This window comes from Rhagoletis pomonella, unplaced genomic scaffold, assembly GCF_013731165.1.
Source record: "Rhagoletis pomonella isolate Grant_MI unplaced genomic scaffold, Rhpom_1.0 Rhpom_scaffold_00003, whole genome shotgun sequence".
Lineage (NCBI taxonomy): Eukaryota > Metazoa > Arthropoda > Insecta > Diptera > Tephritidae > Rhagoletis > Rhagoletis pomonella.
In genome coordinates, this window is record NW_023458557.1 from 95,466,597 (window position 1) to 95,494,203 (window position 27,607).

Consider the following 27,607-nt stretch of genomic DNA (forward strand, 5'->3'; position numbering starts at 1 on the left):
TAAAAACATCAAAACATAAAACGAAATCATAAAAAATATAAAAATATTTACACCTCCATACATACATACTTCTTTATGATTTCTTAATGTACTTTATTGCATGATTAAGACCGTGATTAAATCACCTACAAACGCCTAAGAAAACAGATTTCTATTGAGACAGCATTCAGGTGAAGTAATCTTAGCATTGTCGCTTAGTTAAATGTTTCAAGGTCAAAATCACAGACACCTTTTGTCATGTGAACTATACAGTAATTATTTATCAAGCAATTACAATAAATTTAAACCAACTCAAAAAGAGGCGGCGTATAAATACATACAAGAATTAAAGAAAAAATGTTTGAAATTAAGTAGCTAAAATAAATGTCAGCAATAAATTAAATGAAGAGAAAAAACGGTGTTAGGGAAAATCTCACAAATCCAGCGCAATGCGGTGAGCGTGAGCTCCAGTGGTGCCGAAGTGTTGATTTCAAAAACGAAAAAACAAAATACATAATTGTTTTTACTATTGTCAACAGCGTGTTTGGGAAATAATTTCGAAGCATGCCGTTTTCAATGCCACACAAGCGCATAGGTAAATGAGTAGAGCAGTCAGAGGCACGCTTAAAAATTCATATAAACATACATATGTATGTATGTACATATTTATTTACATATATGTACATGCCTCTTTGCATACAATGCGTTCGAAATTAAACAGCCGCGCACCATTTTTGCAATTTTTATATACATATATTATTTTTATTTTAAATATTTTTTGCTTGTTTTCTGACTTGAAAATCTCTGCTCTGCCTACCGACTTCTGGATGACCTTTGTTACAGCGTAAGCACCTAACGCCGTTAGGAGTAAAACACACTTTTTTTTTTTTTTTGTTTTTGGCTTAAATTTCGACCTCTTGCGGCTTTCGCGTTTTTTATTTTATTTAATACTTTGGTATTTTTCCGCATTTTAGTTAGCATCACATTGTTTACCTTTGCTTGAGATTTCTTCAGTTCTTCAGTTTTCGCTGTTAATCTTGATTTTAATTAATTTGTGGCGTAAATATTACAATGCAAATGCAACGTGCTGCAATGTGAAAACAAAGTTGGTGTGTGGCTGGCTTACATTTCACTCGCTGCATAAATCATGCACTGCACCTGGGCTGCTGTTGCTGCTGCTGCCACTTCAGCAATTTGTTGCTATTGTTATTTGTTGTTACTTCTTGTTTGTTTTTCTTTTTAATTCCTATATTATTTGTCATTGTTGCCACTTGTGTTGCTATAGTACTAAGCTTTGTGGGTCACAGCGTCTCATCGAGGTGTGGTTAGGCTGGTGATGAATGCCCTATAGGCATTGTGTAATTCACTCGAAGATGCAAAACATACAAATATACGCGTATATATACGCTCATTTGGCTGCACTTGCTTTTGATTCATTATTTTCTTAACAATCAATTCAAAATTATTAAGTGTGGCTTTTTGGTGTGCAATTAATTTGAAGTCGTCTACTTTTTGCAATGATGTAATGGAGTGTGTCGGCGCAGGCTCTGATAAATTTGTATCGCCTTAGAGTTTTTTTTTTTTGCGTAGGTAGAAAAAAGGGCATAAAGAGCTTATTTTTTAATAAAAGAGTAATTTACGAGCAGCTTGGAGTTGGTTTTAGTTATTATTCACATACTAAAGTGACCTTGAGGGAATTAAAAATATAATGCAGTTTTTCTATTTTGTGGCTATTTATAAATTGGTAACGTTAGACTTTTTTTTTTTTTAAATATTATTGTAATAGTTCATTTCCACCAAGCCTTAACTACAGTTTAAGCTTATTGGAAAAAGCAGTTTACAACTCTAAAGAGATAGTTGCTCATATGAAGTACAAGAAAACGAAGAAAAAAAGCGTAAATTAAGAAATAAAACTTGCCGATCACCTCTTGTTAAAATTATTGTAACTTATCTGAGCTCTTAACTGGTTTGTTCGTTGTAATTCGAAAATGACCAAGAGATCCCAGAAATTTTAGGAGATCTCCAGTGGTTAGCGATTGTATAAGTTCTGCATTTGGCCAGAAAGTCTAGGTACCTCTCCCGTCTTCTTGTAACCGCCTCGCACTCGCGAAGCAAGCGTAAAGGGGTCACAGAAACTACTTATGTATGTAGATCGCTCGACCAGATATCTAGCTTGTGCAGGTGACGTGGCCTCTAAGTCAGCAGTGATCCGTCAGAAAACCTTTTATTATAGTTAACCTCTCTTTTTGGGGAGGTTTATGATTAGCCCGTATCTTGTTAGCCTGGCGTAGACCTGCGGTTTGAAGCCAGTGTTGATCTCAGAGTCTGTTTCTCTCCTTCCTGAGCTATTCCTTCATTGTTCTAGGGCCGATCACGAAGAGGACCTGTAGGCGACGAGGAGCCGCCGTTATGGCTAGTCGGTCCGCTTCCTAGTAATGAGTGACATAGTACCCAAATTAGTTGGATAACATTGTGTTCCGTCAGAACGTTGCGTCTATCAATGCACTTAAAAACTAAGGAGACCTTAATTTTTGAGGTAAAAAGTTTAAATGTTTTTGTGACCGAATCTAGTGTCTTTCGAATTTTATAATGCATTTGGTCTTACAGCATTACAGATTGCCTGAAATTTTTCAAACATTTCCACACCTCTGCACAACCTTGGACTGTGTTCTTTTGGACATAATAGATTTCCAGTATTTCACTTCATTTGAAAGCGACAGCGCTTCACGGTTTAGTGTTAGAAGTTAAGTTAAGTTTATTTTTCTTTCAATTGTGAAGTTAACCGGACAACGTAGCCGAGTGGTTAGACATGCGTAATACCAATTCGTATGACCTGGGTTCGATCCCTCGTCCGAGCAACGTCTAAAATTTAAAGAAAAATGTTTTCTAGCAAAGCCGAGTGTATTTGTTCACTACTGAAAAAGCTTCTCATACAACCATGTATTCGTCATTCGGACGCGGCATAACCTTGTAGGTTCCTCCATTGCATTGTAGCTTCTGCCCAGTTAGCGCATACATACGTAAATTGTTCACCGTTGGGTTCCGAAGGAGTACTACTTCCTCCTCGGCCAGCCTCACACATCTCCGAACAAATTATTCTCTGATTTAAGAGAAAAGGGTTAACGTCCACCATTGGTCGATCCAGCCTAACTTGGAGCAGTGTCATTGCGATCTCTTCTGCGTGTAAGTTGTTAAAAGCTACTTTGATGTCCAAAGCCAAGGCTTTCACAGATCTGCCCTCAGGACATGCGAGCTGGCTAATTGCTTTTATGGACCGTTTTCGGGATTTTTAAAAAGAAGGTGATTGGGCTTTATGTGAGAGGCTCTGCCTCGCTTTGGTATAAAACTGACCTTCGCCATTGTTCACGATTTAGGTATTCAGATTTATATATACATATGTACATAGTTTTAAAAGGAAATATATGTAGTAGTATTTGTTAGGAGATATTTACACTAATTGACGGTCCTTTATACGTAAAAAAAAATAATAGAAATAAATTGGAGTGCTCGTGGAAATCTTTACGCAGCCTTAAAAAATTTGAGTTCGAGGTCAAATTTAGTATAAAGCATTGCTTAACTCGTGAGTGCTGCTTTGGAATTTCTACTGCCATTCTTTCTTGTTACTCCTATTTAAATTTGATTTTTTTATTAAGGTCACAATAGTTAAATTTTATCGTTTGAAGTATTTTTAGGGTCAAACTAAATAAAAAAATTTATTCGACTAATGCATCTGCTCAACAAGTTTCCTTTCACCGGAAAGGTGTCAACATTGACACCATGAACTACAAAACTAAATATAAGAATGCCACTAATGATTCATTAAAATGCGTTCTGCGCTAGTAAATAGTTAATTGCCATAACGTAAATTTCTCACGTTTAATGGATTCCGAAAAAATTTAACATATAGTTGAAGATACATAATATGTATGTCCATTAGGGTGGTCCTTAAATGTAGGAAGCAAATTTTTATATCAGACTTCCTAAGCCTCAAACCCTACGTCGATGCTAATATAGTCGAAGGTATCACATACATATGTAAATTTTGGTCCCGATTGGAGACGGTTAAGACGCACAGTGGGCAAAGTTCAGATTACCCTATGAAGATGTCTTAACCGACTCCAATCGGGTATGAGTTGGCGAAAAAATTAACTTAGATTTTTTGAGTCTCTATAGAGGACCGTCTCCAATCGGCACCAACATTTGTATGCGATATCTGTGACCGTGGTATTACCGATTGAAGGACCACCCTAATGTCCATACATACCTCTTTTTTTTAAGATTCAACAATAATTTTAATTGAAAACCTCCCACGTGTACACAATTTTATGCACGCAAAAGAGAAAAAATAGCTGATGAAGCTCAGCAATTGAAATTGGGCTCAAAAGAAAAGCAAATAATGAAGTATGTATAAATGAACGCATACGCGTATGGACACATAGCATATTTACATATTTACTTTTCATGCAAATATACTTACGTACATATGTACATACATAGTTATTTATACACAAATAATAAGTAAGTGTGTACTTATGCAGAGTGGCAATCAATTTGCTGGCCAACACTGCAAATGTAAACACTTCAAGGTCGCTCTAAATTTATTTGCGGTTTTCAATGACACAATTGCGTAGAAAAGCAGATGAGTAAGGAGAGAAAAGTGGAGCGAAAACAAAAAGAAATTACCAAAAATATTCATTGTACAGCAGTTATAGTTATAAGGAAAAGAGAGCACTTTCAAAAAAGGTAAAAATTTATGATCCCCTCTTTTTTCGCGATTTCAGTTTTTAAATGCATAGGTACCTTCACCTCATTGCATGCATAGAATTCACAGCATACGCATTATTAACAAGATTCATATGAGCATTTTTGTCACATCATCAATTGGCGTCTTCGAACAAGTTTATGAATATATTTTTTTTTTTACATTTATTATCACTTAGCGAACATGAAATGGTGAATACGTGCATAAATGCATTTATATTCATATTTACTGGCATATATACAAACATATCTACATACATACATATATACACACTAGAGATTTCTGTTTCGCATGGCCTCTGGAAAGAGCGACAAGTATCTTTGATTATTTTATCGTAATTTATTTCATTTCTTTTATTTTATTTTCTGATGAAGGTCTTCCGTAATATTTATTTATGTATGTAGGCTAAAAAAAAAAAAACACGCACATTACGTGATTTTATGTACGACTCTTCTTTTTCTAAAGATCATCAACTGTTGACCGGTTGTAGATACATACGCCCACATATCAAACAAACTTAGACTTTTTTTCAGTTTAAAGACAAGCTGAAATGCAAAAAAGTAGATTGAACATGGCGCAGATCTGGGGAGATTTTGGATTACTTACTTAATTTGAAAGCCTTTGGCAGCATTTCAATTTGCCTTGAAAATAGTAGCAAATTAGGAAACGTAAATCTTTTCACCAAACCCTCAAAGCTGTTCAGCGAGGTGAGATGCTGAATTTACTCGAAGGAGCTGTCAATTTGCCTCAGCTCATACAGCAATTTATGAGAGTGCTCTCTCGATGCTCCAACTTCACCATTTGCAAGCGTAAATTTAATAGCTCTCCTCGAATGTGTAGATCGAATATAAGAATTTTATGAATGAGCACAAAGCTTAAATCAAGTTCCGTTATTTAAAATTGATCTGCACTTTAATCTCCGATCAGTGCATAAATTATCTACATGAATGCCCATGTTATGGTTATTTGTTATTATTATTACTAGGAGTGCCAGTTACTGTCGAAATTCGACCGTTTCTTCTACTTATTTAATAACCTTGGAGCTAAAATGTGTGTACAGTATTGTCTTTAGAGGACTTTGTCCGGACTTGGAATCGACCAAATACATTCCAGTTTGTCGATAAATTTCCATAATTTGATACAGATCGAAAGAATTTCAAAAATCTCGATATAACTGCATAAATCGATAAATTTTGGATATCTCAGTAAATTTCAAAATCTTGATTAATTTTGATAGCTCCATATTTTTGGAAAGCTATCTCGACCAATTTCGATAACTCGTTTTATTCTGGTAACACGATAAGAATCGATTAGCAGTGATAACTCGATAAACGTTCGTATCCTTGAAATTTCGATAACTCGATAAATTTGTAAAATTCTAAAAAATCTAGTTCGATAAATCGACAAATATAAGTCAATGAGTAAATATCGGTAAATCAATAAGTTGAAAGAATTTGATGGTTTACGATTACTCGATAAATTTCGTTAACTCGTTAAATAATGATAACTCAATGAATATCGGTAACTTGACTAATTTCATTAACTTGACAAATTTCAATAATCCCATACATTTTTGTTGGTCCATAACCGTTAATTTCGACAACAAATTTTTTGTGTCAATAAATTTCCACAACTCCATAAACACTGATCAATTTGAATAATTCGATACGTTGCTCGTTACGATAACTCATTAAACATGGATAAGTCGATGAATTTCGATGACCATAAATTTCGACGATTCGAGAACTTTCATAACTAAATTTTTTATGGCTGAATATTTTTCTATTCGTGTAGAAAAATTTCAACAAATTTTGTTACCCTTTCAATTTTGCCTTCATCATATTTATCTTTATTACAAACAGTGTTGTCGTTGTGCGATTAAAAGGGCAAATTGACCCTTATTTTTCGACCCTTTTCCAAAATTATGTGCGACTTTTCAGATATTTTTTAGGAAATGTTAACAGAACCATGCTATTAGAAAATATTTCCTCCTGTAAGTACGAAAAAATGCATCACTTAAATCTTCTAAAGGAAATGCAATTCTTCTCCTTGCAGCAACTAGATTTATATGTATGTTTGCAACCCCGTTTTGGGTAATGCTTGTCCCGCTATTTTCTTTTTAAATTGAACATATCGATGGTCCTCTGCGATAACGGCATAACTCACAATTTTATGTTTTTGAGTGATATAGCGGATAAGGTTTATAATTAACCATACTTTTCTGTGGCAAATCGACATAGGCTTAGTCGTTACCAATCCGGCAGAGGCGCGGTTTTGCCATTTGTCACAATACCGATGTAGCCAATCCTTATTACTGAACAGTGGCACATGTCTCTCGTTTATCGTGAATAATGGCATAAGTCAAAAAAACTCGATAGGTTAGCAATGCTTTTATGTAAGATAACGACGCTTTTCGTATTGTGCCGTTGTTCATTTCATAGTTTCAATAAGACAGTTTTTTACAAACTTGCTTTTCAAATACAAAGTAAAACAAAATTCGAAAACAACTCGAATTGAAGAGGTTGCAACAACAACTAAACACAAATACAGTAAATTGTAAAACACGATTTTGACCGTATTTTTCAACCAATTTTGAAACCATAAAAACTCTTCTCATCTACAGAAAAATACTTTTCCAATGGTGTTCTTCGTTTTCGGTTCGGTAGAATCGCCAAACTAACAGTGACAAACTTTATGTTAACGTATTAATATATATATATATTAATAGGATATATACCGCTGCGACCTAATGTGCTAACCCTGAACTACATAGTCATGTTCCAGATTTTGTATGGTTATGCTAATCCTTCTCCAAGGTGTATAAGTCTAAGTCGAGTTATACGCGGGCAGTCACATAATATATGCTACGAGGTTTCCACCTCTTGCCCACAAAACCTGCAGTTCGTCTCCTCAAAGAGTTCCATTTTGTGTAGATGGTACCTTTGTCTGCAGTGTCCTGTCAGGTAATCGGTGAGAGTTCTTAAACCCTCTCTGCTTAGATTTAGCAACCGCTCAGAGAATTCACGAGAGGGTGTTGTATATATTTTGGACTGCCTTTTGCCCCTTGTCGTGCGCCATTCCCTTAGGAGTTCTGCACTGTATACTAGCTTTGACACCGTTTGCAAGAGTTAAGTGCTCTTAACGCTTTAGGATAGCCCACATGATGTAAATTGTTGATCCGTTAGTCCTCCCGTGACGAAATTCGTGGACACAGACTTAAAGCGTGACAATTTCCGCCAGAAATATGGTTGGGTATATACCCATCGGGATGCGTTTTTTAAATGTTGGTCCAGACACGCCGGCCCCTTCCTCAAGTTTGGAACCACTAGTGTACCAAACTTGAGATCCCTCGCTGAACATGGCGGTTCTCGTTATACAGGTATACCTTTCAAGTAGTGCCTATATCCGATTTATAAAGTTGGTTTCAGCACGAAATTATTTTAGTGTCGTTTAATACCAAATTAGGGTTCAAATGTGCTGCATCGTACGATTTTTTTTTATCTCACTTGGGAGAAAATACTTCTAAAGAACTAAAGTGATCGGTTGTGTAGAACGATTTCATTAAATATCTGGAGATTTGAATGCAATTGAAACCACTTAAAGGCCTTCAAAGTTTCTCATGGAAAAGCTCATCTATTTTGAGTTATTGATTCTGTCCACATCAAAAACCAAAGTATTTGATGCTCTTACAACCTGATTGATTTGAAAAATTCATTTGCGATCAGGCAGCAGATACGTACATACATACATATAGTACATATCGCACACGATCTTCAAAAGAGACACAACTCAAAATTATGCAGTAAAAATATTCACAAAGCTTTTGTTTACCTTTCAGCAAAAGCTGGAGTAATATTTTGTTATAATTTGTTGAAAAACCCTAAGTCCAAAGTCTCCCTTGCCCATATGATTAGCATGTGCTACGAAATAGTTTTTCTTCGAACGTGTAATTTTGAGTTGTGTCACCTTTGAAAAATCGTATGCGATATGTATCTCGACGTACTTAATTTTTTGTCATGCCATTCTAAGAAGAAAACAAAAGAATGCTACCTCTACAGCTGATCATAAAATAATATTTTCGATGCTACAAATAGCTTGCTGCTGAAGTTTCAATACAAAAAGATTCATAAAGTACGCAAAATATAAACTTATCCATACTTACCATAAGTTTTGCGAACTGCGTAGCTACAAAGCGTCCAGAACAATAAAGAAAGCGCATGAAAATAGTCTCAGCTAAATATCATCGGATGGCGAAAATTTCTTAACACACAAACAAAGCATAAAGCATAAAAAAAAAATATTTAAAAAAATATCCCCAAGCGATGCTCACAAAGCAAAAGCAGAAAACATGGAAGTAAAAAATGCGCACATGGACCAAAAAAAAAAAAAAAAACAAAACAAAGAAAGCAAAAATAAAGTTAAAAAATATTCCAAAGCATTAAATAGTCAGCGCGTTTGCGGGGAAGACTTTCACCTGTCCGCCACCAGACAAAACAACAGCTATAACGATAATAATAATAACAACAACAGTAACAATAACAGTTAAAGTCACGGGCAACAGCAAACTGTTATGTTGACCGCTGTGACGCGGCCGCTCAACTGCAGATGTCACAGACACCCATCCCCTCACATCCAAACAAAAGTACGGACAGGTATGTATATTTATTTACAATAATACATATATATATATATATGTACATACCCTGCAGTAAAATTTAGAGACAGGCTGGCAATGCGCTAGTTCTGAACTACATATTTCAGAACTATCTCTGAACTAGTGCAGTTGTGAGTTTTCACATTAAATGAATTTAAATTGTTGCGTGCCGCTTACATAATTTTTTTTTTTTTGATTAAATTTTTAACAAACATGGCATCTGTAAAAGAAAAGAAAAAACGGAAATATTATCCAAAAATCGAATCTTAAACGCGTTTTCTTATAAAAAGAAACTGTTCAAAACAAAACCGGTTAAAAACTAGTTGCAAAGTAATGCACTGGGCGACAATTGTCACCGCCAATGACATCGCCATGTAAAACTGGACAGTTGAAAGCATTGCTTGGGTATTGAGCTAGAACTAGTACTTTCGGCAAAAGGTCTAGTTCTACGCTAGTTCTGAGCTAGTCAGATTTCCTACAGGGTACATGTAATAGAGGAGTACGTAAACCGGAAAATGGAGTAACAGCTTGACTAAACGTAGCGTACAGCATCACCATCTCTGACTGTGCGGTGTTCATTATCATTTACGCTTAAATGGTAATAATTGTGTTGTTGTTGGTGGTAATGGCGATGCTTATCGTTTGGTAATATGTTAATTACTGAATTGCCAACAAAAATCTTATTTTTTTGTGAAAAATCCTTCCACATATTTCAAGCAAAATCTTGGATGATATTTTGTAGACTTTTCGACAGCATTTAGAACTATCTAGTCATATCAGTATTGGTGCATAATTTTTCTAGTATTACTATTTACTTTCTACAAATAGGTCACCGAAAATTGCCATCAAACATATTTTAGTTACATCACATAACACCGTGCGACAAAAACCAAAAAATTTCGAAACACATGAAGCAATCGATATACTCACGAAACTGTGGGCCAAATATAGTGAAACTGACTTTTTAGGGTTTTTCTCTGACGTCGTGATTTTTTTTTTAAGTACTTTGTAAATTCAAAGATGTGATTGGTTCCAAAAATTATTTAAAAAATTCATTCCAATGTAGAAGAACAGTATTTTAGTATAAATTTGCAAAGATATTCAATGATAAAGTGTTAAAAGGACATTTTCAATGCCTAATCGTCCTTATGCACCAACAAATTTTATCGGCCATAATTTTGCAGAATTTTCTCTTTAATTTGATAGTCAAAATGTTTTTCTACATTGCATTGATAACACAGGCCAACTAGGTTTTCTAACCAAGAATCCGACAATACTTTTCCGAAGGTCTTTGACGTGCTGAATTTGAATCTGACCCCTGAATAGCCCAATCACGTCAGGTTTTCGAGATATTCTAACCTAAAAGTACAAAAATCACGGTTTTTAGGCATATTTGAGCTCCTGTAACACGATGAATTTGTTTTTTCAGAAAGATTATCTCGTTATCCAAAAGTACTACTCCTCTCCTCTAAAATTAATTTTAAAGCTTTAAAAAATCTTTATTTGTCACCGAGAAGTCGTCTGTGGAATTTACTGACTACTATTGAGTACTAAACTCAATAAATTCAACAGACGACTTCTCGGTAACAAATAAAGATTTGTTAAAGCTTTAAATTTAATTTTGGAGGGGATCTTAAATTGGTATCCAGGGCTCTCAGAATATTTCGAGATATTGTTATCATTAATTTAAATATGTTAACAAACTAGTTTTATAGTATGGCTTTGGTGAGAATACTCGAAGTAAAAATAAATCTGTGTATTTAAGCAAAGAAATATAAATGTATTTTTTTATATCTGTTTAAAAAGCTAATTACAAACTGAATAAAAAAAAAACTAAGGAACTGAAATTCATTCTTTCATCTTTCCCTAAAATTTATTTCAACAAATCGAGTATAAGGTCTGAAATTTTAACAAAACGAATTTGCTTGGTTTTTATGCATCCGGCTCATTACTTGATTATTTGTGGGGTTACAATTTTATAATTCTTTTTGTCTCTACAGTGTATGAATTTCATACTATTTTAATTTGGTCATAAATTAAATTATATTCCGTTATTTCGTGACCCAAAAAAAGGGGGCCCGGGATGGCATTGGTGTACACTGAGTGCTGCCATGTGGGATATTTAAATAACTTTTCTTAGGCCATCACCATCGGAAGCAGCATCCTCTCACCGTTGCCCAGCGGCACCAAACTACTCACACCGATACTCTCGCCATTGGATAGATACACTTACCGCAGCGATACCGTTATCTGGAGCTACCGAACGATCGGCAAATGTATCTGCTGCCTCACACCTAAAAATTAAGTTTTCCAATATAGTGGGCTTCACCTTAGAAATGTATTATCCGACATAAAAATTACAACAACAACACGATATGTATACAATTTTCTTTTGTAATTTTTATTATTGCATTTTCAAACATTTCATTTGCATTCGTCTCAATTTCACCAATTTCTTCTTTATTTCGAATTGTGCTTTGTAATGCTTTTCACTTAAATTATACTCAAAATCAGTGAAAACATATGACTGTAGGTGTGTATGTATTATATAATATCTCGTATTTTGAGACATTTTAGCATACTTTGAGAATTACCAATGTATGACTTTAAAATATACATATGTATGTATGTTCGCATTTGTGTATTTTACTATGGCCGCTAATAAATTATATATATAATGAGTTAAATATAATCTTTTGTTATGGATTTGAGTGCGATTCGAATTGATATATGTAAATATATATTGTACATTGCACATAAATTTATAATATATTTTTATAACGGAAAAATTACAAGTTCGCTTACTGATTTGAGTTTGCTACAAAAACGCAATGATACTCTTTTATTTTAATCCGAACTGCCTTGAAGTTATCGCTTGCTCTTTTCATTAGATGTTTTCCGCAATTGCTTTACATTTTTCATTATTCCTTTGGCACATGCATTTACAAATTTTTCCATTGGATTTTTTACAAAGCATTGCTTATTTTGCAAAAACATAAAATTGTATATTTTCTCAAATCAGCACTTTAACGGGAGCTTTTTATTTTCGGTCTGAAGAAAAAGGAATATTTTTCATTTTTAAAATACCCAAAAATTAATGCTTGTTTAAAACAATACATGTTCACGGTTGCTCTTTTGTCCATCTGTAGTATGCATATTCATTGATAATTCGCCATTATTATTCTGATTGCATATTGTTACTATGTTATTTTAAAGTATTGAGAATTTAATATTGAGAATTTATAATTTGAACATTGAATATTGATTATTAAGTATTGAGTATACAAGTTTAACTGTGAAAATTTGAAAAGTTTACTAGATACACTATTTGATGTTAAGTTCTGCAGTTTTTTTTATATGTATGTATTTTTTCTTGTTTTTGTGTTTTTTTTTTTTTTTTTTGGTTTTATGTATATTACAAAGTGTTACTCATTACATTAGGTAATAAACTAAATAGCTTACTTTCTTCTTTTTCAAGCTGTTCTTGTGTATGTTTCTTCAATGATATTTTTACTTACTAGCACTAGTTTTTCACAGTTTCTACATCTACATACATATACAAACATATATACATACATATAGGGTAAATTCTAAGTTAAATAGCTTGTTTACTTTAGATATTATTAAGTCCATATATTAATCACATTACTTGGATATTTTGTAAAAAAAATTTTAAACAGCTTAGACTACTCTACATATATATGTACAAACATATTTACAGAATTATGTTTTATTGATTACACTGACTGAGAGAACTCAGTAAACTCCAATTCTCTTAAAAATAATACGAATATGTTGCATACAAATTTTGTATCGCTTAATTAATTTTTTTTTTCTTCTTTTTAACCAGTTTGCTCCGCCCACTATAAAAATCTTTCCATTGAATAATAAGTTTTTTATCTTTCAATGCTGATCGCCAGTAAAAGTTTGACAAAATGTATTCTTCACACAGCGATGAAAATTGCATCCCATTCTTCTCTAGTGAGCTTGAGATTTGAATTACTCGCAGTTCCACAATTGAAAATCTAATATCGGCAACTCTGCGTGACATATTTCATATAAGACTGAACTATATTTTTCTTTTCCACATTAGACATCCTTTGTATTAAAATTATTTCTATTCTTGAGAAATTTTATATGTAGTAGGGAATATGTATTATTCTTAATACTTGTGTACGTATTTATTATTTATAATTTAAGTCAATAGTTGTTATTCATAAATACTACATATTTATTTCTACTACTTTGTTTAATAATATATTTTTCTTACTAATTTACATACATATGTTTTACATAACTTACTTGCTGATTGCTACAAACTTCAACCGATATTTTAATCGGCTATTTCTATTTAATTGTATTTGCTATTTATTTTATTAGACGCTTATCTACTTACAATGTATTAAGTTTTTTTCTTATTTACTTATTTCCTTGCTTATTAGCTATTTTTTACTACCACGGTATACTTTTTTACACCTCCTTTTGTTAGCAGCATCTTCCTTGTCTTCAGTTTAACTCGTATCATACCCGCTATTTTTATTTAATTTTAATTGTTTTCATATTGTCTTACTAAGAAAATCTTAGTACTGTTAAAAATTGCAAATATATGAATTTCTATATAAGTACATACATACTTTTTCAATTATTTTCAAATTTTGTTGTCTAATATAAGCCTATTGACTATATTTGGTGGTTATAGTTCACATTTTTTTCTTTTGGTTTATCTGCTACTTTATAAAAAACCCTATTATGACAAGAAAAGTTACTATCCGTTCAGTTAGGGAATTTTTACTGCATTTACTTATACTTGAAAAGCTCAAACCGAATTTCCAACAGGCATTAAAGTGACAATGAAGTAATGTCATTCATCCTTAACTTTATGATTATAAGTATCGTCATACCTAGTGAGAAAATAAGGCATTATAAAAAACAATTCTGTGATTATTTTAAATATGTACCAAATTAAATACCAATTAAGTGCAATGGGGTATAGTCATTGCGCTGGGTATGCAGTTACAGTTGCATGGCTATACTCAATCCCGACTCTTGCGTCCTCGTTCGCGCACTCTGGGCAACGTGAGCAACCCATGTGCGAGATGCGGTAACCAATCCGAGTGGAGCCTTGGGTCACGGCAGAAAGAGAGGGAGCTTCGGTGGGGCCACTCTGACTTATTCGGTTTAAGGGCTCACTGAAGTCTGCAGCGTCTGTTCACCAGTAGGTGCGGCTGCAAGCGGGTGTCTGCTTGGAGCAAGCGGCTCGCTATATAAACGTGTATTTGGTTGCGAAACCACCCCCGTCCCAGCAATGGGTTGTGCGCTGGGCTTGGGACCCGCCACGTAAAAACCACTTCCAGTGAAGAAGCAAGGCAAAGCCTCGGATGAGACCCCCCCTTATGATGACGACCACGGCAAATGTTTAAAGGACTACGATTTGAGGGCATGCACCTGGAATGTCCGGACCCTTAATGGGGAAGGTGCCTCTGCCCGGCTGGTTGATGTCCTCGTAAGGACAAAAGCTGACATCACCGCCATCCAAGAAATGCGTTGGACGGGGCAAGGCAAAGAATGTCTGGGGCCTTGCGACGTCTACTACAGCTGCCATGTAAAGGAGCGCAAATTCGGAGTTGGATTTGTGGTGGGAGAGAGACTCCGTCGCCGAGTACTGTCGTTCACCCCGGTGGACGAGCGTCTAGCCACAATCCGCATCAAAGCGAGATTCTTCAACATCTCGCTCATCTGCGCCCATGCCCCGACGGAAGAGAAGGATGAGGCATCCAAGGATCTCTTCTATGAGCGCTTGGAGCGCACGTACGAGCGCTGCCCCCGTCATGATATCAAAATCGTGCTTGGCGACTTCAATGCCAGGGTGGGCAAAGAAGGGATCTTTGGAACCACCGTCGGAAAATTCAGCCTCCACGACGAAACGTCCGACAACGGATTGAGGCTGATCGACTTCGCCGGGGCCCGAAACATGGTAGTATGCAGTACTAGGTTCAAGCATAAAAAGATCCATCAAGCTACCTGGCTGTCTCCGGATCGAAAAACGAGAAACCAAATCGATCATGTTGTGATAGACGGAAGGCACGCTTCCAGTGTTTTAGACGTACGCACACTCCGAGGCCCAAACATCGACTCGGACCACTATCTTGTTGCAGCCAAGATACGCACCCGCCTATGTGCAGCAAAAAATGTGCGCCCAAATATGCAAGGAAAGCTTAACGTCGAAAAGCTGCAATCACAGTAGACAGCCAGCGCTTTCGCTACTCGACTCTCACACCTGCTCTCAGAGAGCACTCTTCAACAAACCGACATATGCGAGCAGTGGAACCACATTTCCCGCTCATTAAGTACCGCCGCCGAAGAAGTAGTCGGATTTCAGCGAGCCCGAAAGAACAACTGGTACGATGAGGAGTATCAGGAAGCTGCAGAGAAAAAAGATGCCGCCTACAGGGCCACGCTGCGATCGGGCGCAACGCGCGCTATGTGGGACCGCTATAGGGATCTGAAGAGGGAAGCGAGACGTATTTGCCGCAACAAGAAGAGAGAGGCAGAAATACGTGAGTGCGAAGAGCTTGAAATGCTGGCCGACAGGAGGAATGCCCGAAAATTTTACCAGAGAGTTAGGCGACTTACGGAAGGTTTAAAGACCGGGGCGCACTCCTGTAAGAACAATAATGGCGACCTAGTAAGTGATGTCCAGAGCGTACTTAAATTATGGAGGGAACACTTTTCCGCCCTACTAAATGGCAGCAGCACAGAAAGTTGTGGAGAAGAAGAACCCGAGCCCGCAGTCGATGATGACGGAGTCGACGTTCCACCGCCTGACTATGACGAGGTACGTATAGCAATAACGCGGCTGAAAAACAACAAAGCCGCTGGAGCTGACAGCCTGCCAGCTGAGCTATTCAAGTACGGCGGCGAGGAGTTGATAAGGTGCATGCATCAACTCTTGTGCAGAATATGGTCAGATGAACGCATGCCCGGCGACTGGAATTTAAGTGTGCTCTGCCCAATCCACAAGAAAGGTGACCCCGCCATTCGCGCCAACTACCGCGGGATCAGCCTTCTAAGCATAGGTTACAAGGTCTTATCGAGCGTATTGTGCGAAAGACTGAAGCCCACCGTCAATGAACTGATTGGGCCTTATCAGTGTGGCTTTAGACCTGGCAAATCCACCATAGACCAGGTATTCACAATACGCCAAATCTTGGAAAAGACCCGCGAGAAAAGGATCGACACTCACCACCTATTTGTCGACTTTAAAGCCGCTTTTGACAGCACTAAAAGGAGTTGCCTATACGCCGCTATGTCTGAATTTGGCATCCCCTCAAAACTCATACGGCTGTGTAAAATGACGTTGAGCAATACCACCAGCTCCGTCAGAATTGGAAAAGACCTCTCCGAGCCGTTCGCCACAAAACGGGGTTTCAGACAGGGCGACTCCCTTTCATGTGACTTCTTTAATCTGATGTTGGAGAAGATAATAAGAGCTGCAGAACTGAACCGCTCAGGAACAATTTACTACAAGAGCGTGCAATTGCTGGCTTATGCCGATGACATCGACATCATCGGTAACAAAAACCGCGAAGTCTGTTCTGCCTTTTCCAAGTTGGATAGGGAAGCAAAGCGCATGGGTCTGGTGGTAAACGAGGACAAGACGAAGTATCTCCTGTCATCAAACAAACAGTCAGCACATTCGCGCCTTGGCACCCACGTCACTGTTGACAGTTACAATTTCGAGAAAGTAGAGAATTTCGTTTACTTGGGAACCAGCATTAACACCGATAATAATGTCAGCATTGAAATCCAACGTAGAATCACTCTTGCCAACAAGTGCTACTTTGGACTGAGTAGGCAATTCAGGAGTAAAGTCCTCTCTCGACATACGAAAACCACGCTCTATAAGTCACTCATCATGCCCGTGCTGGTATATGGCGCAGAAGCATGGACAATGACAACATCCGATGAGGCGGCTCTTGGGGTGTTTGAGAGAAAGATTTTGCGGAAGATTTACGGTCCTTTACGCGTTGGCGACGGCGAGTACCGCAGACGATGGAACGATGAGCTGTATGAGCTTTACAACGACATAGACATAGTGCAGCGAATTAAAATACAGCGGCTCCGCTGGCTTGGCCATGTCGTTCGAATGGACACCGACGCTCCAGCTCTGAAAGTATTCAACTCGGAACCCGCTGGTGGTAGCAGAGGAAGAGGGAGGCCCCCACTGCGATGGAAAGATCAGGTGGAGAAGGACTTGGCTTCACTTGGCGTTTCCAATTGGCGTCAGTTGGCACAGAGGAGAAACGACTGGCGTGCTTTGCTGAACTCGGCCAAAATCGCTTAGGCGGTTACAGCGCCAAAAAAGAAGAGAAGAAGAGAAATACCAATTATTTTAATATTAAATAAGTATTCAATAAAATATAATATGTATATATGTTATTATACATATATGTATGTATAACCGAGTGGTCCAATAAAAATTAAAAATTTCCGAGATAGGGGTTTGGGGGACCTTCCAAAATTTTACCTCTTGCTGAAGAAGGTACTGACACCAATCTTTTCGTTCCCAAGCATACATTTTGAGGATGCTTATAAAATCTATATATTTTAATCTAGAAGAATTTTGTACACTTATTAACCAAACAATTGGTTAAGCAGCCTAAGAATATTTCAACACAACATGGCACCTGTAGCTTTTTATAAAAAATAATCAATAGTTTTGTCAGTTTCCATGCGATTCAGTGTCGCATATCAAGTTCATTGAGCCCTCTTTATTGGTTACCGTAGAAAATTGAAAGTTGGTAAAGATATTAAAAAAATAAATATTAAAATGAAACAACTAAGCCACGTTTTCTACGATGGCACTTTTTTCGTCATACAAAACTTGAACCACTATAATGTAGATATATAGTTTATATACATTAGACCGCACAGTTCACCGTACACCGTACTTTTGCCAGCAATTTCGACAAAAGACAAAGTTTTCCTTTCGGGTTTTTATATTTTTCGTCACACTTCGGCATTTAAAGTCCGATCTTAAAGTATGATATATCGTTTTTGTCTTTTTTGTTTCAAAATTCATTGAAGTACGTCGTTCTAGTACTTACCCCCTAGATCTCAGTTCTTATTACCCTAACGTACCGCCCTAATGCCAGTAAATTAAAGCTCACCAAAAAGCATTAAACTATTGCTATGGAGGTATTTTGAATAAATCAGCAGAAGCGTACATAGCTTTTAAAGGAGGTTTTAAATATATTAGAGATTTGTTTACAGATTTATAAAACATTTCCGATCATTCAAGGGGGCGTAGTAGTCTTTTTTTGCCGAGTTTTAATAATCTTTTTTTTGCAATAATATATCCAGAAAATGTGCTCCAGAAATCCGTTTGACTATGGGACAGAGTTACTCCGTAGCAATTTAGCTTGCAGTTCAAATAAATGTGCGCCAGAAAGCAGACTGAGATTCGATAATCGCGGCAATCCAATGTATCTATGTGTGGAATAATGCTACAGCCGAAATGTAGGCAACAGAAATTAACCTTCTCAGTAATCTAACTTGCAGCCAACTAAAGGTCTGATTATGCATACTTCGCATAACTTCGCACAACCAATTGTACCAGTGAAATAAAAATGTAACTTAAAGAAATGTGAAGCAAAATCTAAACTCAACAGATCGCTAAGTTTTTAAAAGCTCTGCTAATTTATGGGTAACGGAATACATACAAAATACATACAAAGTACGTACGAAATTACAGTTTGAAGTTCATGCGAGGTTGAGCGAATTTATGCGAAGTATGCATAATCAGACCATAAGTATTCATTGATACCTATCTTCATACATACATACGTATGTACTTTCTAATTAAATTAACCTCTTAGTTGCCCTTGAGCTAAAAAGCACCAATTTTGCAATACGTAAGAAACGAGAATAGAAAAAATAATCATTGCGACAGTCGTGTCCAATGCATGTCCCGTGATTGCCTAAAATTTCCACTCGACTAGTGTATTAAAACGGAAAAACGTTGCAGCACTGTATAGTTTTCGACGATTTTCGTCGTTTACTTATTTCGGCGCGACAGTAGATAATGCCAATGTTGTCGAGTCGTACAATTTAGCCTATTTTAAAACTTACGGAGTGTGCTGCATAGAACAAAAAGCGATTAGGAGAAAGCACCTCCGTACTACCTACATAACCCGGACATATTCTAATTTAAACTGCTATAAACATTTTCTATTAATTTCCTACCCGAATTCCTATTTTTAAAATTTCTCTGCTTGACAGTAAGGGGCCATTCTCTCTCAGCTTTTGTCTTCCGAACCACTGTAGTGTTTTTTCAGGCGGAAGTGATGTCAATAGATCGGACCACAAAACTGGTAAAGTGTCATAAGATAACCCAAGCTGATATCTAAGTCTTCGCTGACAGCCAGACGGCAATCATATCACTTACAAAGCAGTCGATTCACTGCCATGAAATGCCGCGTATCTCTTAACGAGATGGCTGAGGAATTTCGCTTAAACGTGATATGGGTTCCGGGACACTGCGACATTGAGGGAAACTGTAAGGCGGATGAACTGGCGCGACTTTACCATACACTGTTTATTGAGAATATAAATTATGAAATAGGAATACCCTTACAAACTAGCAAGCTACTTATTTCCGAGAGGCTCACTAAAGTAGCAAACGACAGATGGCATGATAAAATAACTTGCAAAACTGCCAGACAGTATCATGGCCGGCAAGCATGCCTATCGACTAGGCGTACGATTACATGGCTTCTGTAGAAGTTGCTAGGATAATGAGGAGGAGTAAACGATACTGCCCTGCCCTATCCAGACGAAGACACTCCACTCTAGCTAGAAAATTCTTCGATAACTTGGAAGACCTTAGATGCATGGAAATCAGGGATCGTCTAAAATATCTGCGAGAGTCTAAATGGTTTTAGGCAGCATTGTGAGTTGCTGACCCCACATGCGGCAACGCAATGAGCCTTGAGCCTAAGTGAGTCTTCTAGATGGGCGCAACAACGAAACCTAAGTGGACATTCGGGCATTACGCAAGCAGAGTTTCAGTCATTTTCAACCTCCCTCTCTGTTTCTCAGCAAAAGAAAGCATTGGTATTTTTTTGCAATCTGTTAATGTTTTTCTGACGTAATTATCATGCAGCATTCATGGAGAGAGAGATCGAGACGTGTTTCTCAATGCCGGAAGATAGTACGATACCCTTTTCTCTGAGAAGATTATACAACGCTGATTTGGCCGAGGCTTAGTTCTAAAGTAATTACAACCCTTACACAATGTTGAATTCTGAAGTCTTCACTTATCTCTTAGGGAATATGCCTCGGTATTCCAAGTCATATTACTTGCAGCCCTCAAGGAGAGAGACAACATGGTGGAAAATAAGTCAAATAGTATTTCCTCAAATGTGCTCAAGACATTCAGGCTGATTCAGAACAGAAACTCCCTGGGAGTTTTCTCTCCTGTCCCTTCCACCTATCATGAATAAAAATTCCCTGACGATTTTTTATATTAATTGGCGGAGTTGAGCTGTTAAAAAAGTGTCAAGCAGCTTTTTCGAAGTTCGAATTTCCTCCTCCCAAATTTTAGGGGAAAATGCTACTCCCTGGAAGTTAAATATTGGAGGATTTCTTTGTCGGGAGAAAAAAAATTCCCGGAGACTAAACATCTTGGGAGTAGGTATTCCTAATTGGGCTGTATAATCAGCTCTGTCTTGGCAAATTACTTTGGTAAATATAGCGAACTAGTTTTACTTTAAATAAGTGACAGATCGCATGGGAAATAACGATAATAAGATTTCTGCTCATTTGAATAAATAGGGCTGAGTCAGACAGTTCAGCAATAGTAATTCTACGTGCAGCTATTAAAGCCATCATTAGAAATTATATAAATGAAATATTCATCACAGACTAGAAGAGATGGAGGGGCTAAAGGCTATTCGTAGAACAAACATTTGTGCTTCAGCCATAAAATTCATATAAATTTGAATATGTATAAAAGTTAACTATTCTCAAAATAGTAGAACGATCTACCCTTGAGGAGTACGGGAGTATAAACGACAAAATAGTATGTAGTAAAAACTGCCATGATAGTGCTTTTTGCAAAACTGAAATGGGTTAACATATTTTGAGTTTATGTATGAGGACATTAGCTCTGAATTGATGCTCGGAAATGTTTTCTCTATATTACAAATTCATATTGAGATATTGCTCCAATTATGGCAGAGTATCTTGTTATAAATAAGTCAGACATTTTAGATTTCGAATTATTGCTTTCCGTGCGAGAGGCATTTAAAATAATGAAAATTTAGAAAAACTATCAAAACTTGTATTAAAACTCAAACAAATATATAAATAACTAACGAAAATTAAAACACAAACAAAATTTTATATTTAATAAATTCATTCGATTATATTTATTGTTTTGAATTGAATAATTAATTGTTCGCATTATATGTATGTATGAATCTATGTAAATATTTACGTGTTTGCCGGTAGGCATGTACATATTTATGTATGTATGCATGTAATTTATGTATACAATTTACAATACACAAACGCAGGCCCGGACCTATGTAAATATAATTTACACAATTTGTTCCACTTTTAATCGTTATTCACAAAATCAATACGCTTATTTATCTACTTAAAATTATTTTATGCATCTCATTACTTTTAACTAAATTTGATAAATTCGAACACAGCGTGACATACGTGCATATTTGTTATGAAAATGCCGGCAAATCTGCGCTAAGGTTTTTTCTTTTAAAACCAACTACGAAGAAAATGGAGATAAGTGAATATAACCGCTAAATATTTAAGCGGTATTAAAAAAGTGAAATAAAAATTATTACAAAATTTGGCATGATTGAGCAAAGTGTAGTGTATTGAAGCAAGTTTTAGAAGTACATACATACATATATAGTTTTTAAAATCTTATGTTCACGAATTCATTATAAAAAAACTTATTTTAGTGAAATAAATTAAAAAATAATAATTTTGAAATAAAGAAATTTAAAAAAAGTAAGAAAAATTAATTTTGAAATTTTAAATTTTATATCTTAAAATTATTGCAACATGAATGCATGTGTGTATTAAAAAACAAAAGTTGTATTAGGAACCAAAACAAAAAAAAAAATTAATAAAGTCAAAAGTTTATACGCTGGCATATTTTAGATGTAAGAAATTCTATAAGTAAAATAGTAAAATAGTATGCCTAAAATATTTTTTCTAGAAAGTAAATTGTATTTATTAGAATTTATTAAAATTACAGCAGTGTTTGTTGCAGTGTGATTTTACGTTTTTTGTTTTTTTTTTTTTTTTAATATGTTATTATTTTACAGGATATGCTTCAAGAAATGTTTTTGTGATGCATGGCAATGAAATTTTACTTATTACTTATTTATTTTTATTATTATTTATAATATTTATGTGTCAACATAAACATATGTATGCATTTATTTACATTGAATCAAAGGCAGTTTAATGTAAAAATTTACTAAAAGCAGTAAAACTAAATATATGGAAGATTTTATTTGTATGTCGAGAATGTGAGCGAAAATTGATTTCAAATTTTTCAATGAATTTTGAAGGTATGATTCTTAAAAATTTTTGACATACATATATATGTATACATATATGCAAAAATCTATATATAGTCTTTTGCATTCTTTATATATTTTTGAATATTTAAATTTTAAAGTATTTCAGTAAATTATTTCGTAACAATTTGAATAGTTCAACAAAATGTTACTTATGCTTACTTTTTTTAATCAATATTTTTTAATATTTTTTATGCCTATAATTATATTGTAATCATTTAAATTTTTTTTCCAGTACTTCATTTCATTTCTTTATTTTTATGCCATTGAAACTCATTTACTAGCTACATGGTTTATTTTGTTTGTAACTTACAACAATTACACTAAATTATATAAGTAAAACTACTTCAGAAGCACTCATACACATACAAACATAATTCTGAAATTTAGTCTAAAGTGCGCTCACAAAGTTTTTCACAAGAAAATGAGCGTAAAGTCATGCAGGTTGAGCGAAGAGAGCAAGAAAAAAATGGTGACATATCAGGTTTCTTAAAATTTCTTAGCAAATAATCATTATTTCAAAATTGTTTAAGGAATTTTTTTTTAAATTTGGCCATATTTCAAAAATAAACTCAAAATTGTTTTTGCAAACTTTAAAACAAACTCATTGACATTTCAATAACTTTCTATATTTCCAATAAAAGGTTCGCACTTTTTCTTGAAAATAAAAAATAAGAAAAACGAAAGTTTGTGTTAAAATCTCACTTTATAAAGCTTTTTAAACTATTTTATTTTTTTTTCATGAATAAGGGCATAAGTATTTAGTTGAATAGCACATACTGTAAGAAGATGTTACTTTCTAATTTTTTCAAATTTGCAAGATTAAAAAAAAATTGGAACACTTGATTTTTACTACCACAAAATTAGCTTACTACTTTTATTCGTGCATTTAAACCATCAAGTCGAATTTTTTTTTTAACGCTTATAAGTCAATTTTTGTCTCTGAAAAATTATAAACACAAATTCTCCTGAAACTCTCTATAATTAATTAAGCCCGTTTTTGAATGTTTCAGAATTAAAAAAAAATATTAACTAAAAAGATCGGCATCTTTACGTCTTCAATTAAGCTTCAAAATTTTTATTTCCATTTTTTAATTTGTTATATTTTTCCAAAAAAAAAAAAAAATTTTAAATTTTATTGGAATTGTTTTACTCTGCAGTGTTAGAATTACAAGCATATACACAAACTTGTTGTCCCGCAAATAATTTAAATTTTTCCGAAAAGTCGAATAAATTTTTGTATTGAAATTTTTGGAAAAAATATTTTTGAAATTAACTAATCCAGCTCTATGGAAAAATAGATTTTTCTTAAAAAAAGAAATGAGAGATAATTTTTTTCTATTATTTTTTTTTTTTTTAACACACAGCTTTCAAATAATTTCGCACAGTTTGTTTAAAGAAATCTTTTTTGAACTAAAACAATATAAGCCCATGACTTTGATTTTTTTATGAAAAGGTTCTTTTATGAAAAGGTGTGGCTATCTAAATCTTTTCCTTTTTGTTTACTTATGTATTTGTACTTCATCTTTCAAAAATGATTTTCAAATTTCCAACCTTTCTTCTTGCTCTCTCCACCTTTGCATGGTAGTCAAAAAGTGACTTCTCTTACAATAAACACACAATCGATATATGTTTTATTCATATTCAGTTAAAATTATAATCTATATAATGCCGCTGTTGCAGCACAATGTATGCCGCCTGCTGTGTGGCGCCACATTCGTCAAGAACCTCTGCGGTACAGCCGGGCGTATGAGTAACCTTCAAAGACAGTAGAACGGCCGGGCTTGCTCGATGCTCTGCTTCCCAATGCTTTCACTTTCATATGAAATTCTAAATTCTACGCCACACGCCTCCTCCTTCCCTTGCCGTCGACGATGCCGCCGCAGCCACCGCCGCTCCGCGCCACTCCACTTACTTCCACTTCTAGCTCCAAAAATCCACCATATTGACTAGTTTGCATTTTTTGAGCTCAAGTTTGGTGGGACGCGCGCGAAGTCAAGCCCTTCCGAAGATCGCTGACACGTCGCCCGTCGATTGTGAGTGTGACATATTGTTGCTGGCACTGCTGCCCCCGCCGCCACCGCCGCTGTGACCATTACTATTACCTCCACCAACACCACCAGCGCCGCCGCCGTGGTGCGCCACATTTCCAAGTGTTGTGCTCTGATGCATGAGGTGATTATGCACGCCACTGCCACCGCCGCCGCTACCACCTAAGCCCAAGCCATATTTGCTTGATGTTGTGGCAATGGTGCCGCTTGTAATGAGATGCTTGCGCGCTGCGGTGCCGCTATGCGTTAGCCCATTTGTGCCGTAAATGCTGCGATGCAACGCATATTGCGGCACCGCATCCAAATCGGATACAGACGAGGTGATCTTCGAGCGTACGGCAACCTTCTGCATGCTGCTGTACTTATCGCTGGCGCTGAGCTTGATGTCGGGCAGATGACCAGAGGAGGCGGCGTGGTGTGCGTGATGCGCCAGCCCGCCGTTGGCGCGTGATTGTGTGGTGGTGGTAGCTTTGCTCGTCGTCGTCGTGATGGCAGCATTACTGACCGCTGTAGTGCTGGTGATGGAGGCGACTACGGCGCCATTGCTGCTGCCGTTGCCGTTGCCGTTACCATTGCCACAGCCACTAGCGCTACCGTTATTGGCGGTGTTCGCATTTGTGGCATTTGTGGGTGGCGAGACTTCGGTGAAACTGTAGCAGGATGATTTCTGTGAAGAGCTGTTGTTGAGACCGCCGGTCGATGATGAGTTGGACATGCGGCAGCTACGGTGACGATTGGATGAGGAGAGCTGCAGGAATTCATGGTGTGCCGCCTCCTCGGGTGTCATGCGCTCCGCTGGATCCCATTCAAGGCAGCGTTGCAGGAAGTTGATGAAATAACGATCTTGGCAGAAGAGTATCTGTGAGAGTGACTTGCCGCCTGGCAAGCGCTTGCGACCCTTGGAGTTGGTGGTGCAACGTGGTGCGCCACGTGAATCGAAGAACAAACGGCGTCGGGTGGCGTTGGCGATGAGGTCCTTCGGTGGCAGGCCAATCACTTCCATAATGCAGGCCAACTGCTCGACTTCGTTCTCGCCGGGGAAGAGCGGAAAGCCGGTGTAGAGCTCGGCGAGAATGCAACCTGCGCGAATAGAAAAGAAAAAAGTATTTTAGAAAAAATTATAGTAACGATTTGGTGAGGATTTTCTTAATTTTTCGCTGTAGATAAATGGATAGTTAGGTTCTATATCGATGGCCGAGTGGAAGATCGGCCTATCTTGGCAGCCAGTTCGAGAACACCCTATCTCAAAAAACTTTTCAAGAACGTCCTACTTCAGAATTTGAATGATGAACGCGCTATTACGGAGTTTAATTGAAAAATATCCTATCTCAGAATTTTCTTGAATTAGAAAATACATTGAAAATTTTCTGAGATAGGGCGTTCGTCAACCAAAGTGGAGGCTGCCGCAAATACCTATGTACATCCAAAACGATAAAAAAATCTACTAAAAATAACGATAATGAATATGTATGTGTCACATAATAATAAAATCGGACTGTAACCATGCCCACCTCACATATAACGGTATTTTTTCAAAAATGCAAAAGCTACGATATTTTCGCAAGACTTGATCCTGGTCGTTGAAATTTGGAAGGTGAATTGGAATTTTGGCATAAAATAAGACAATGTTGACATTTTTGTAAAGGGGCGTGGCACCGCCCAGTTGTGATGAAATGCTGTATCTTATCAGCCACTTTATTAACCCCCTAGAGTCTCGCAAACAAACTCGTTGAATATTTTCAAAATGGCCAATAACCACGCCCTCTCCCACATAACAGTGATTTACAGAAATCCGAAAACTGCGATAAATCTGCAACCACTTAAGCTAATTCACTCAAAATTGTTGTTTGCAATAATCACTTAAGCTAATTCACTCAAAATTGTTGTTTGCAATAATCACTTAGCAGAAAAAGATATTATCATACATTTTTGGTAAATGGGCGTGGCGCCGCCCACTGGCGTATACATATCGATGGTACTCTGCAATAACGACACAATTCGAAATTCAAAATTAAAAAAAAAACTGTTACTACTGTTAAGGGGATCATGTCTCCAAAACTTTGCCGATTATATTTAGATATCGATAAACAAAAATTTAAAATTGAGTCGCATGTTATCGAGCAAGACTTATTTATGGTTAAGGTTAACAAACCATTAATTGCTTATTTTAATAGAAAGTAAAAAATTAGACCATCCTTCAAATTAAATAAAAAATGCTTAAAATCTGAAATCGAAAAAAATTTCAAACCCCCAATTTACGTCTACTTGTTTCAAGAAAAAAGTTAGCAACAGTTCACATTCTAAAAAATGCTAATTTTTGTTACTAATAGTTAAGAATCAGGATATTTAACATACTATATATACTACATATTAATTAAATTTAATTAGAAAAGTGAAATTCGAGCAATAAAATTGTTTTCTCTTAAAATAAAATTTTGCGAAAATTTTTATTTTTGAATATGAAATTATCAAAATAACACTTAATTTCAAGTCGGAAGTTTTCTTCGCTAAGTTCTAATGATGGTCGCTGCAGCTAAGCTGCCAG

The 27,607-nt window shown here is 36.1% G+C and overlaps 1 protein-coding gene across 4 annotated transcripts in view; it reads right to left on the reverse strand.

Annotated features, from left to right (window-relative positions):
- Nucleotides 1–22,717: 22,717 nt before the first annotated feature.
- Nucleotides 22,718–27,607, reverse strand: part of LOC118735866 (dual specificity tyrosine-phosphorylation-regulated kinase 2) — a 188,839-nt gene continuing 183,949 nt past the window's right edge. For all 4 annotated transcript variants that reach the window (XM_036465851.1, XM_036465849.1, XM_036465847.1 and 1 more), the window contains one exon: nt 22,718–26,142. In XM_036465851.1, coding sequence (XP_036321744.1) covers nt 25,007–26,142 — 1,136 coding nt within the window. In that variant the 3' untranslated portion in view covers nt 22,718–25,006. The remainder of the gene's footprint in view (nt 26,143–27,607) is intronic.